This window comes from Stylophora pistillata, chromosome 7, assembly GCF_964205215.1.
Source record: "Stylophora pistillata chromosome 7, jaStyPist1.2, whole genome shotgun sequence".
In the NCBI taxonomy this organism is placed as follows: Eukaryota; Metazoa; Cnidaria; class Anthozoa; order Scleractinia; family Pocilloporidae; genus Stylophora; species Stylophora pistillata.
Window position 1 is genome coordinate 8,013,919 of NC_142525.1, and position 12,037 is coordinate 8,025,955.

General features: G+C 38.3%; 1 protein-coding gene across 3 annotated transcripts in view; it reads right to left on the bottom strand.

The window, feature by feature from the left end:
- The window catches only part of LOC148726476 (uncharacterized), a 28,222-nt gene extending 23,416 nt beyond the window's left edge, over positions 1 to 4,806 (bottom strand). The window contains exons 1-3 of one of the 3 annotated variants that reach the window (XM_088727312.1): positions 4,667 to 4,806; positions 2,664 to 3,382; positions 326 to 982 (exon numbers count right to left, since the gene is read on the bottom strand). In XM_088727312.1, the coding sequence (XP_088583438.1) occupies positions 326 to 982; positions 2,664 to 3,369 (1,363 nt within the window). In that variant the 5' untranslated portion in view covers positions 3,370 to 3,382; positions 4,667 to 4,806. The remainder of the gene's footprint in view (positions 1 to 325; positions 983 to 2,663; positions 3,383 to 4,666) is intronic. The other 2 variants (XM_088727313.1, XM_088727314.1) reach the window with 2 other exon arrangements.
- Positions 4,807 to 12,037: the final 7,231 nt, after the last annotated feature.

The window sequence follows — 12,037 nt, forward strand, 5'->3', positions numbered from 1 at the left end:
TATTAGGGACTGTGACTCTACTCCCCAGGCCTCAAACAATTCAGCAAGATACTTTCTACATTTTTAGAAGACAACTCTGACAATTCATGACATCCTGAAGGGGCAAAATCAATTTTAAGTTAATTAACTTGTCACCTTCACCCTTACAAAAACATCTTCCTACCAAACCCTAGCCTAAAACAAAATCAAATTTGCATGTACAATTCCTGTAAAGTTTCTTGAGCCAGCTGGGACCATTCTAGCACAGCTTTTCTAAAAACACTTGCTACATGTGCAAATACTGTATCTTTGACTCATAAATCATCATAATTAACATGACTCTCACCTCCACCTTCCATTTCAACTGCAATTGCACCAGGATGTTGAACAATCATGTCCTTGTTTGGCTCTGAGATACTGAGAAACACTCCATCACAGTGCACTTTGGCATTATATTCATCCGTATTTTGTAAAGGTGCCTTCCACCCATCAGCCACATGTTTGATCAGGTTACCAATATCTCTGCTGGGGGGAGTTTTGTGTTCTGCTGTTATCAGCTTTGCTGAAACAACCACATCTCCTAACTTGACCTCTCTGCTGTTCAAACCACTGCAGGCACCAACAGAAATAATAGCCTTGGGTCTCAAGAGTAAGATGGCATCTTTTGACACAGACAAAGAGCCCCCAGGAACATCAGGACCTTTGGAGCACCTCATTAGGGCAATTTTCATTTTCTTTCCTTGATCATCACCCATGCAGCCAAAGTACACGTGGCCAGTACTGCTGTGGTAACTCTTAAAGGGTTCCTTCAGGAAGGCAAAGCAGCTTAAGAACTCAAAGTCCTCCACTGTTAATAACAAAATATCAACAGGGAGTTCAACATTGATCCAAGCTGAAGAGGTTCCTGGAAGATCACACATCTTTGGAATTTCAATACTGAGCTCTGGTGAGCTGACCTTGGCTTTCTCTACTGATCCATTTTCAGCACACTTAACTTCTGTCTCTGTAAAAGAAAAATGCAGTTTTAAACAAAATCATTGTACATACTGATAATAAATTTGATCACAAGAACAAATACATCCAAACATTGTTGGTGAAGGACTTGTTTAAAATCATATCCATGTAACATGACAAATGTTTCCTGCAACAACACTGAAGACCTACTTGTCAGATGTGACCAAACCTTTTCACTCCCAAGATCTTCTTAGCAGTTCTCCTTACTGTCTGCTATACAGTTCTTATGATGCATGTTTTGAGAATTTGGATTGGATCAATTGATAATCTCCTTAACAATTGGTTCATGCTTTAGCGTGCACCATCGAGTTATGGAGCACGCGGGAAGTTTGGAGAGGACGAAAGAAGCGTAAGAGTTGCCCGAGGCGATAGCCGAGGGCAACTCTAGCTTCATGAGTGCTCTCCAAACTTCCCAGGTGCTCCATAACTCGATAGTGCACAGCTGAAAGCATGAACCAATTGTTTTAGAACATAGCCGGTGGAATTGTGCATCAAATCCGACGTGAAAAACGCACAACAATATCAGTTAAAGCGAATCGTGATGGCGCTGATGCCGAGTATCCTTTTCCTTTGTTTTTCTCTTTTTCTGCCTCATTTAAGAACTCTAGCCCAAGGGAAAAGGTCCAAACATTGTCTTCGTTTTCGGACTAGTAGGCGAGTTTCTGTTTGTAGCCATTATTGTCGCGAAATATATTATTTTTCCCCGCGCTAACAATGGCCGCTCGCGCGAAAAAAAAAATTCTGGCGAAGTCGGATTTGCTGACGCTATCAGCGTGCACTATCGGGATTTTGAGCACGCTTGCGTATTATGAATTTGATTGCACGACTCTGCTAGCTATGTTCTAATAATTGATAGATTTTTTTAATCTCATCAGTCATCTGCTTGACATTGTATTGCTATTGTAAGGAGAAAATCTTTCCTGCTCACTTACGGGAGTTACAGGGTAAATAAAAAGTTAAGTTAAAATTCTACTACTTCAGTAAAGAGTTTAATGCTCCAAAAACCATGATACCATTTTTAACTCCAATTATAAAAGGAAAGACAAAAAACTGAACCTCTTACCATGCTTTGAGAATCCAAAGAATAAGGTAGCCACTGAAATATTTGACCAAAAATGCACTAACATGTAAAATTCAGCTTTTCACATGTTTGCAGTCAAGTTTTGAAACACATTAGGTTACTCTTCCAAATTTCAAAATACCTGTCAGTCACTTAACATAATGTCACAATTTCATGTTTACTTTTAAACTTAAAACCCATGTCACCCTCATATCAGCATGCATATTCTCTACTCTGTTCTCCCCAAATTTGCTAAGGTGCTAATGATGAGAATTTCTTTAACAATCAGGAGTTCTTTAGTTGGTGATCATTTCCTTTCCTCTCCTGACCTGAATATTTGATTCAGGGATATTGTGAGGAGACATTTCATGTGGATGATAGCGATGGTCACTTTCAAGCATCTACATATGAAGGTTAAATCGAAAGGGAAAAATCTTGGAAGTCTCCAGAGTAGCCTTTGCCTTATGACAGACACTAGAGACACTAAAGAGTAGGTTTAACAGTTGGTATCAACAAAAAAAACTACACACACACTAGAGAGTAAAGGCTGATAGTTTAGAAAGAGAGTAAGTTTTACAGTTGGTATCAACAAAAAAAATTACACACACACCTTCTATTCCTGAATTTTGCTCTGAAATGTTAATAAGATCCTCCATGTCCTCTTCCTTCCTGGCCTTTCTAACTGTTTCATCTTCATGTAATTTGTCTGCAATACAGTCTTCATCCTTCAACCACTCTCTTAGAAGCTCTCCGTAGTCTTCCTCAAGATTGGCATTCATATCTTCAAGTTTAATTTCGTTGATGGCATCTTGATAGGGAAGCCCTGCAATATCCAAAAAGGTGTCTTTGATCTGGTTCCAGTAGGAACTGAAAGTTGCATCATCTACTGAACCACTGGTAACATGGCTGTAAACTCTGTCTCTGAGGATCTTGATGCGAGTGATGTCAGCTGCTGGAGTGGTGTCTGTTAATGGAGGAAAGACATCATGGCCTGAAGTAGGGAGAGTTAGACCAAAGATATTCCTCAGAAGAAGAAGCAATACAAATGTGTCAAAGTTCCCTGAGGAGACTGAAGATTTGATTGGAGGATACAGTTTGTGCCACTGGGAGGTACTCAGGACTCTCTTCTTTCTAAGTGTTTGTAATTTTGCATGGTTCCGAGGATGAGCAAGAATTATGTGAAGGTTTTCTGGTGGACATATCCTGTCAAAGATCTCCTTCAGAACACAAGATCCAACATATACGAGAAGGTGACATAGCCGAGCATAATTGGTGGTTTCTTTGGTAGAACAATTTGACAGAGTAGCAGAAGCCATGAAAACATCTCTTCTATAAAAAAATTCTTGTAGTTAATATATATAGTAGGCAACAACACAAAATGCAACCAATTATTAGCAGTCTATGATTGCCTTTGGCTACTGCAGTATGATGTAAAATGTAAAAAGGTTAAGAAGAAAGCTCTTGTCAGTGCCAAACTTGGGAGAAAAGGAGGACTTGGTCAGAGCAGAGTTTGTGCACTAGTTAATTGACAGCTGGAATAGGGTAGTGTACATGTTTCTTTTCAAGTTAGAGTTTGCACTTGATTCCTGGATTGATACACGCATATACTGTGATAAACACCAAACCAATGTAGGATCTTTTCTTTCTTTATTCCTTTCCTATTCTTTGAGGTCTTCTTATATCGAAGTGGTCAACTGAAATCATTACTTGAAAAAATTACCTCAGTGTTCTGTGATCATAGCTTTAAGAATACCCATCATATCAGTTTGGGAAACGAGCATGTGGCAATTAAAGGAGCCAAGAAAAGTAGAAAACTAGTGATAGATTTTTCTTTGAATCACAACTACAATTTAACATAATCACAAAATATGTTGTTGCTAACCAGCGTTTGTGGGTTTTGACTACTTTATTGAGGATTACGGTCTAACTTGTCACTCATTTAAAAATGATTTTGATTACACAAGGTCTTATCCAGAACTGAAACACTAAATATAATTTCCTGTCTAAAAAGGAACTAATCACGGAGGTATTTATCAAACCAGAAAATATTTTCCAGCTTCTCTCAGAAGTAGTGAAATTCAGCTTTAACCAAAGCGGTTACAGGTAGGAAACTAATAGAATGGGTACATGTTTGAACTTATCTCAATACAAAACTTCTCCTTTTTGTATACTCTGCATACCTGGTGCTATGGCTACACCTACTCCTTTCGAGTCTGCAGATTCGCGCCCTGGCCGCATTTTTTCTTTTCTTTTAATCGATAAGATAATCTTTTAATCAAATCAAACACTACCGAATGTAAAAACATTGTTGGAAGATGTCTTCAACAAGCACGTCTATAGTAGTTACTAGTAGTAAAAAACGCAGTAAAATTCACACGGTGATGACGAACTAGTGAACCAACATCAACTGCTGCTGAATATGGAGATATCAAGTATATTTATGGGCTCCATTAAAAAGATGATTCGAAAATACCAACATGTACAGGAAGTGCTGACCGAAGCACAAAGGGACTACAACACACAAGGCTTACAGTTTGGCTCTTAAGATAAATTTTCCACACTAGTAATTACAGGAATCAAGCAGAAACGTGTATGGTGCATGAGTGACTTTACCTTTGCAAGAATCGTCCGCTCACGAACGTCAAATAAGTCTTTCAAAGTAGAGATCAACCGTAGCCAACTTTAACATCCGCCATTTCCCTACATCTCTTCTTGATGTGAAATAACGTTGAAGAGTAATTAAAGTAGATGTAGATGAGCAGCCAGACTGGTTACCAGTTCCTGTCAGCAAATTTGAAATTTGAAAGAGAGACTGGCAGATTTGTAGTAAGCCTGTGACATTCTGAATAACAAGTCGTCTCTATACCGTCCTCCATAGATATTTACATTGTATTTTAGGAATTTAAGTTTATATTTTATTTTTTGAAGCTAAAAATTTTCAATTGGGACTTATGCCCTGTTATTCTTACCTGTCATTCAACCAGTTTTTTTTTTCGTTCATTTGTTGTTAACTGTTAATGTTTGACGAATTCAATTAAACTAAACTAAACTAAACTGTCAAAAAATTAAAAACAAACCCCCACCCAAAGGAAAAAAAAAAAACACACACACACACTTCGCGCGATACTAGACACTTAAAAACATATTAATATGTCAAAAACATATTATGTAATCCTGAGCACTGAGAAACAACAATCATACATACATATACAAAATTATCTTTGTTGTTTGCCAGAAAAAGCGAAGTCGCTTCAAGGGGGAGTTAGACCGTGGCCATTATCCCCTCTGATGCACCCGTGGGAGGGGGGGGGAGAAGGGTGGGGAAATGACAAAGGTGAGTTCTTAGGTTGAAAGCGAACTAAAAGTGACACATTACTGAATAAGAAAACGAGCGCAGGTGATATTAGCAGAATTTATGGGTAACTAACGGATGCTTCATATTATGCCATTTGACGATACCTTACATATTTTTATCATGACTTTTAGCCATTTAAGAAGTGAAAGTATTAGGTGACGTGTCTTGAGGTAAATGCTCGGTTGTTTAGTGGAAAAAAGAATAGGTAGTTTAGATAACCAAGGAAGCTTCCAGAAGATCGATCCGTTGCAATTGTTTGATGTTCTTTACTGTCTGTCAAAAGAGATGGATGCCGTTTCGAAATTCGTCGTTTAATTTGCAGCTAACAAAAACTCTCCAGATACAAATTGTAATCATCAACCTAGCTTCTTGACGGCCATCGGGTTCTCCATGCAATCAGAATCACAATTCTAGACTCCAAGAAATCAATATTTTTACCCATGCTGACACATACAACACGCAAACAAAATTATCAAGCTAAAAAGTCTCAATGTACACCGTGGTCTGGAGAGAGATTTATGTATCTATTGAATGATTAAACCTTATGTTATCAACGCTTCCTTCAATAACTTAACCATTATTTGAGCAATCGCGCCTTAATGTTTTAAAAGCTACCTTATATACTGTCTCCAATTTTGATTCGACACTGGGGCGCACATTCTTTAACGCTGAAACACGTGAGGGTGACTAACAACTAATTTATTCACCAAGGTATCACTGCTTATGAGAATTATGGAAATGATTGCATTTTAAACTAAATTCTTCTCGTCAATACCATAGGAAATATATAAAAGATAGTAATCCTGATGTTGGGATGTAAAGTTTTGAGATAAGTGTGTGGAACAGAAAAAAAAGAAAACAAAAAAATAGACAGTACGAGTTTCAGTAAAACTACAAACATTACATTGAATACCAAGATATAAAATATTGTGATATAGTATTGCTGATGGTTGACCTGTCGATATAATCATTATTATCATAATGATTACTCCAACAGTCTACAACAATATAGGTTTGTATCGCATATTGTGGTGTCTAAGTATGTTGTACTGCAGTGGCTTGGTTGCTAAGGGACCGGTCATTATTTATTCCCTGAGGGGTGGGGTGGGGTGGAGTAATTGGGGAGATGAGAAGATTTTGATTGTTCCAGAATTAAATTTGTCTGTGCCCCATGGAAAAATGTACTCGAACGAAAACTTACAAATAACTTACTATAAAGAAAAATATTTACCTTACAGTGGATAACTTTTACAGGCATTTAAAAAAAAATACAGGACGCTGCTTCCTATAGAGTAGACATAAACATTGATCCACAGGACTACATTTCTACACAAACCCCATGAAATAACTCGACATAACTTACGTAACATTACGCAACGATATAAACATAAACCGCAGGTACACATCGCCGCCAGGGTGACAACTAATGAAACGTACAAACACGTTAACTAACAAATTAACATGTAAAAATAATACACAAGAAACAAGTGTGAGAGTTAAGTGTCATGTCTTGCCCAAAAACACAAACACATTGACACGGCAAGGTTCAGAGCCCAGACCTCTTTACCCGGGGTCTAGTGTACTAACCATCAGGCTACTGAGACTCACTCTGTGTTTTTCTCAGCTCTGTAATATTCATAAGTTCCTCTTTCCCCCACACCCCCCCCCCTCCCCGTTGTCATTGGCATTAAATCGGCATTAATTCATCTATAGTCCCCCGATATCTCCTTTCATAATTCCTTTGTTAGAAGGCGCAGAGAGGTGACAAGATATTGTTTCTCTTCGTTAGCAATTCGAAGCTCTCCTCCATGTTACCGGTTTTGAGATTTTGCAAACTAAAGATCTCCCTGACTAATTAATCTCACTTCCTATTGTTGTCAGCGATTGTTTGGCCATGAAGCTGACTGTTTCAGGTAAAATAATCCATTCGCTTTTACAAGATGGTTAACCATTGAAGAGGCTGTCTCTCTTATTTCCACCCGGTCAATTTCGCGCCAAAAATAATTTTGACTGAAACTCTAGCTGTCACCTGAAAGACTTAACTTAGGACAGAGCTAATTAAAACTAGATTTGATTTGATTCGAAATAGATTTCTGACTGCATTAGGGGCCCTAATTATTTCCCAATCCGTAGCGTCCGTTGCAACGTCTCAAAAATTGAATAACAGGCATCCTTTGTAACATTGTAAGACATTTGATTCACGAAGTTAAGCCTCGAAATTTGAATCAGATTACTTAAAAACCTATCTAGTTTGCCAAGAAAGTTAGAATTTCCCTCTCGATGCATTTGAAAAGGCGAATTTTAACATATTTTGATCCCTATAAATCGCCATCGGCCGATGGCCGTAAATAACCTTGATTTAGACGTTAAGTTTTGGGATTTGGGACCTGATTGAATATTCTATTCGACACAGCTGTTAAGTTTAGACCTTTATAGGTAAACATATGCAAAACCTCTGTTCGTTTTCGACTTTTCAAAAGTTATTAGCGTTTTAATCAGCACATGTACGAGTATTTTCAATGGGTAATGCGGACCTCTCTGAAAGCAGCATCCCTGGTAACACCAAATTCTAACTAATTGACAGGGAAATGCGTATCAGCTGGAGGGGAGAAGTAACGATCAGATCTTGGGAGTTACAGGGTTAAGAGACAAGAGGAACAATACATGAGCAAGGTGGAAGGGAGGGGTGAGGTGGTCTCAACGTGTCCGTTGGAGAAATAAACTATGGGTTAAATTTGAATTTGCATGTGTCAGGTGCTAAGTCGCTGGAAACGAACAAAAAGCCAGGCGCGTAAAAAAAGAAAAAAATAAAACAGCGGGAAACAGTGGCTTTCATTTATTGTCAGGGATATGGGGATATGTAGTTTAAATACAATGCTGGGCGTCTGATTTTCTTAAAACAAGTCACTACTCACAAAACAACAACTCTCCAGAAACACTCCGTCAAACAACGGTGTATACAAAACAGAAGCAAACTTTTAAAAACCTAAGATCTTGTCTTGTGTACTAAATTGGCTGAGTTCACCCACTGAAAAGATATACTCGTAATCTATCGTCCACAGTAAGTTCGGAATCGAGCAAGTACAAAATTTACATTTTAAATACATGTCAGGAGCTTTGACGTTAGACGCTCTTCTCAGCTCGTAATGGCCTTACCTCAATTTAATCCCAATCGCCTGTTTGATATTGCAAGAAGTGATTAACACGTAGCTTCTCCCCATTATATTCATACATTATCCAGCAAACTGGTAATAAGAGTTTAATACCTGGTAGTACGCATCTAACATCAAATTCTCGTAACTAATTAACAAGGAAATGCGTAACACCTAGAGGAGAGAATTTACAATCAGATCTTGAGAGTAAAAAGGTTGAGGTAATTAAACCAACAAACTTAAAGAATGTGCTTTGGAACTAGCCCCGTCTATTTGTCATCTTTTTAATTTATCTCTCGTAACTGGTGAACTCCCTGTTGAATGGAAAAACCCTTTAGTTGTTCCAGTCCATAAAAAAGGAATTGAGATAATAGCATTCACCGCGGTGACAATGTTGGTGACAGTAGATCTTCGTGTCAAATTAGTCTGTAACTGTGAGTTATCAAAATTTCAAAAATGATCAGCAAGAAAAAGACTGAAAACAATTTATGATAAAGGAAATGCATTCTACCTAATCCTCTGTCACGTGACGTGATTAAAGGCAAATATTAAGGGCTTTCGCGCATGGCAGAGATTCACGTGCGCACATCTCAGACCTGGAGGATAACATGGATTTAAGGTACACTGATCAAGTTGTTTGTGGACAATTCAACCACGACAATGAAAAAAGAGGGAAATTTTAAAGAAATTTGCTTTTATCAACTGATTTAATACTGCATATTGGCCACTGTTAAGAGTTTCTAAACATGACATTTCGGGTGCGGGAACGAAAAATTAAGATTGAAAAATGTGTCAGGAAGGAAGCGCTGTCTCGAGCGTTTCACTTTAAGCTTTTTCATAATCTCTCTTTCCTCTCTCCGCTGACGAAGTTGTGATTGCAGTTACACCATAATACAGGTGACCACATGATTTAATTAGAGGCTGATCTTGCTGGATACGTTGCTCATCTTGTTTATGCGATTTCATTTTAAACTCTTCTACCACAGTGGACGGTTAAGGTTATTTCTCTGACGTATTCTCTTTGGAAATAAACGGAAATACTCCTGGAAAATCCAGTGGATGGTGAATCTCTTAAACGACTGCAGAGAACCCATCATTGAAACAAACCGTTCTTTTACTTTTCTTTGTATTTTGGGCTAGACTGCAGAATACCCGACCACTCATTTACATGTCATTAAATAAGAATGCGTCTATTGCGTCTATTGTGTTATGCCTCGTTCTTCAAAGCCTCCCGACATGTGAAAATGAGGTGGACAGGTAGTTTGAAGTTGATCCGTGTTTCAGTTGCACAGACGCTTGAACAGGCAAGCGTTACCTGACAGAAATACCCCCTCTCCCCCACCACACGCCGCCAGAAAAGAAAAGAATATAAACGTATTCTGTCTTATGTTAAGCCTGTCACATAAATACTGACAACAGTCATTGCTCGCCCTCACATTTTGCCCCTCTTTCTTGTTTTATTCAGTATTGAAGAATTTCTCTTTTTTCCTAATCACTGACGGCTTTTCCTAAAATACTGACCTGAGGGTTTAATGTCCCATGAAAAAACAAGAAAGGAAAAGAACGTGCCGACAAAAAAAGAAAACATGGACAGGATCAATCGGGAATGAATTCAAAGTGAGAATAATTGCATTAGGCCACTCTTACGCCATTATCTACAGTCACATCAGTCAACCTCGTTCCCAGGGCCTTTCCCTTAGTTGGGGGTGAATGAATGAATGAATGAATGAAAGCCTTTATTTAAAGAGGGTAGCATTTAGTAGCCAGAGGCTAATAAACTTGTGGCCCTCACAGATTACACAACTATATAATCAGATACATATGTAAGCTAAAATATGTAAACATTTAAAATAAGCATTTCAAATAAGACAAGATTCAATTAAGAAGATATAATTATTAAATAGTAAAATGATGCAAACATTGTTGTTCCTTAAAAATCTTGACATTCATATTCTTTTTAAAACATGCTATAGAATCTAGTTTCCTAATTTCAATAGGTATACTATTCTACAGTCTTGTAGCCGAAACAGCGAAAGAGCGTCCTCTCTCTGATTCTCTTTTGTATTTAGGACAAACAGCAGTAATGCTTGAATATCTAGTGTTGCGGGAGTGCCGCTTCTTATTCAAAATTAGGTGTTCATTAAGATAATTCGGCAAACGCCCATTAATTCACTTATACATTATTATGCATTTATCTATCTTATGTTGCTCATAAAACGGAATCCAACCTAGCTTGTTAAACAAAGCAACTGATGGTGTCATGCGATCGGCATAAGAAATAACTCGTGCCGCACGTTTTTGCAATCTTAAGACCCAATAAACCGACTCTGTCGCAATTTGCCCAAACCACGTTGGCGTAAGACATAACAGGGCGAATAATGCTATTATAAAACTGAAGTCGCTGTTTAAGAGTTAAACAGGCTCGAATCTTACGCAGTATTGCGATTCTATAGGCCATCTCTTTACATACTTTCTCAATATGTTCATTAAATGACAATTTGCTGTCAATTTCTACTCCTAATAAGGTAGCACAATCCACATTATTGAGCTGTTTTCCGTTTACAGTAACAACTATGTCACTTCCATTTATGTCAGCCACACATCTTTTCCCAGTGATCGTGAGTACTTTAGTCTTGTCTTCATTTAAGGGGAGCTTATTTGCGGAAGCCCAAAATTGAATTTCAGAGACAGACTTATTTAGTGAGGAACTTAAGTTGGCTAAGTTTTTCACATCCGCAAAAGCGTTGACAGCCATATCGTCAGCGTAAAGGTCCAACTGAGCACTTGTATACAAGGGCAAATCGTTAATAAACAAAATGAAAAATAAAGGATCTAAAATACTGCCCTGAGGGACTCCATGCAACATCAAAGCTTCGCTTGACTCACTCCTATTTACACGGACAATTTGCTTCGGATCCGACAAATAAGAGTGACACCAGGCAAGCTCCCGGGTGACTATACCGTACAGCTCCAACTTGCGCAACAATAGCTTATGGTCCACCATGTCGAAAGCCTTTCGATAATCGACCAGGACCATGCCGCATACATGATTGTTATCTAAGCCGAACAAAAGCTCGTCACTAACTTAATTAGGTGGAGGGGTGGAGCTTGAGATGGGAACTAAGGGCAGAGGCCTTTGGAACGCGGTTCTTACATCCGCTAGTGACACACTCGACTGAGCCTCGTGTGCTAACTTTTTTTCCTTTCCACATTTTGACGTAATCTGCAATCTATTACGAAGCATATACAGGGCAACGTGGAATCTGAAGTCTGTGTCACCATGGCCTAGAGAGCGATTTTTGTATTAAATAATTAAAACTTCCCTGTTAGCGCTCACTTCAACAACTTAACCGTGATCTGCACTCTCCTTTGGTTTTACTTCATATAACGGTGCATGCAAAAACGAAAAACTACTGAAGGCATAAACCTGTACGATAAATTGGCTTGGTTCACGCAATGAAAAATTTAATCCCGCAA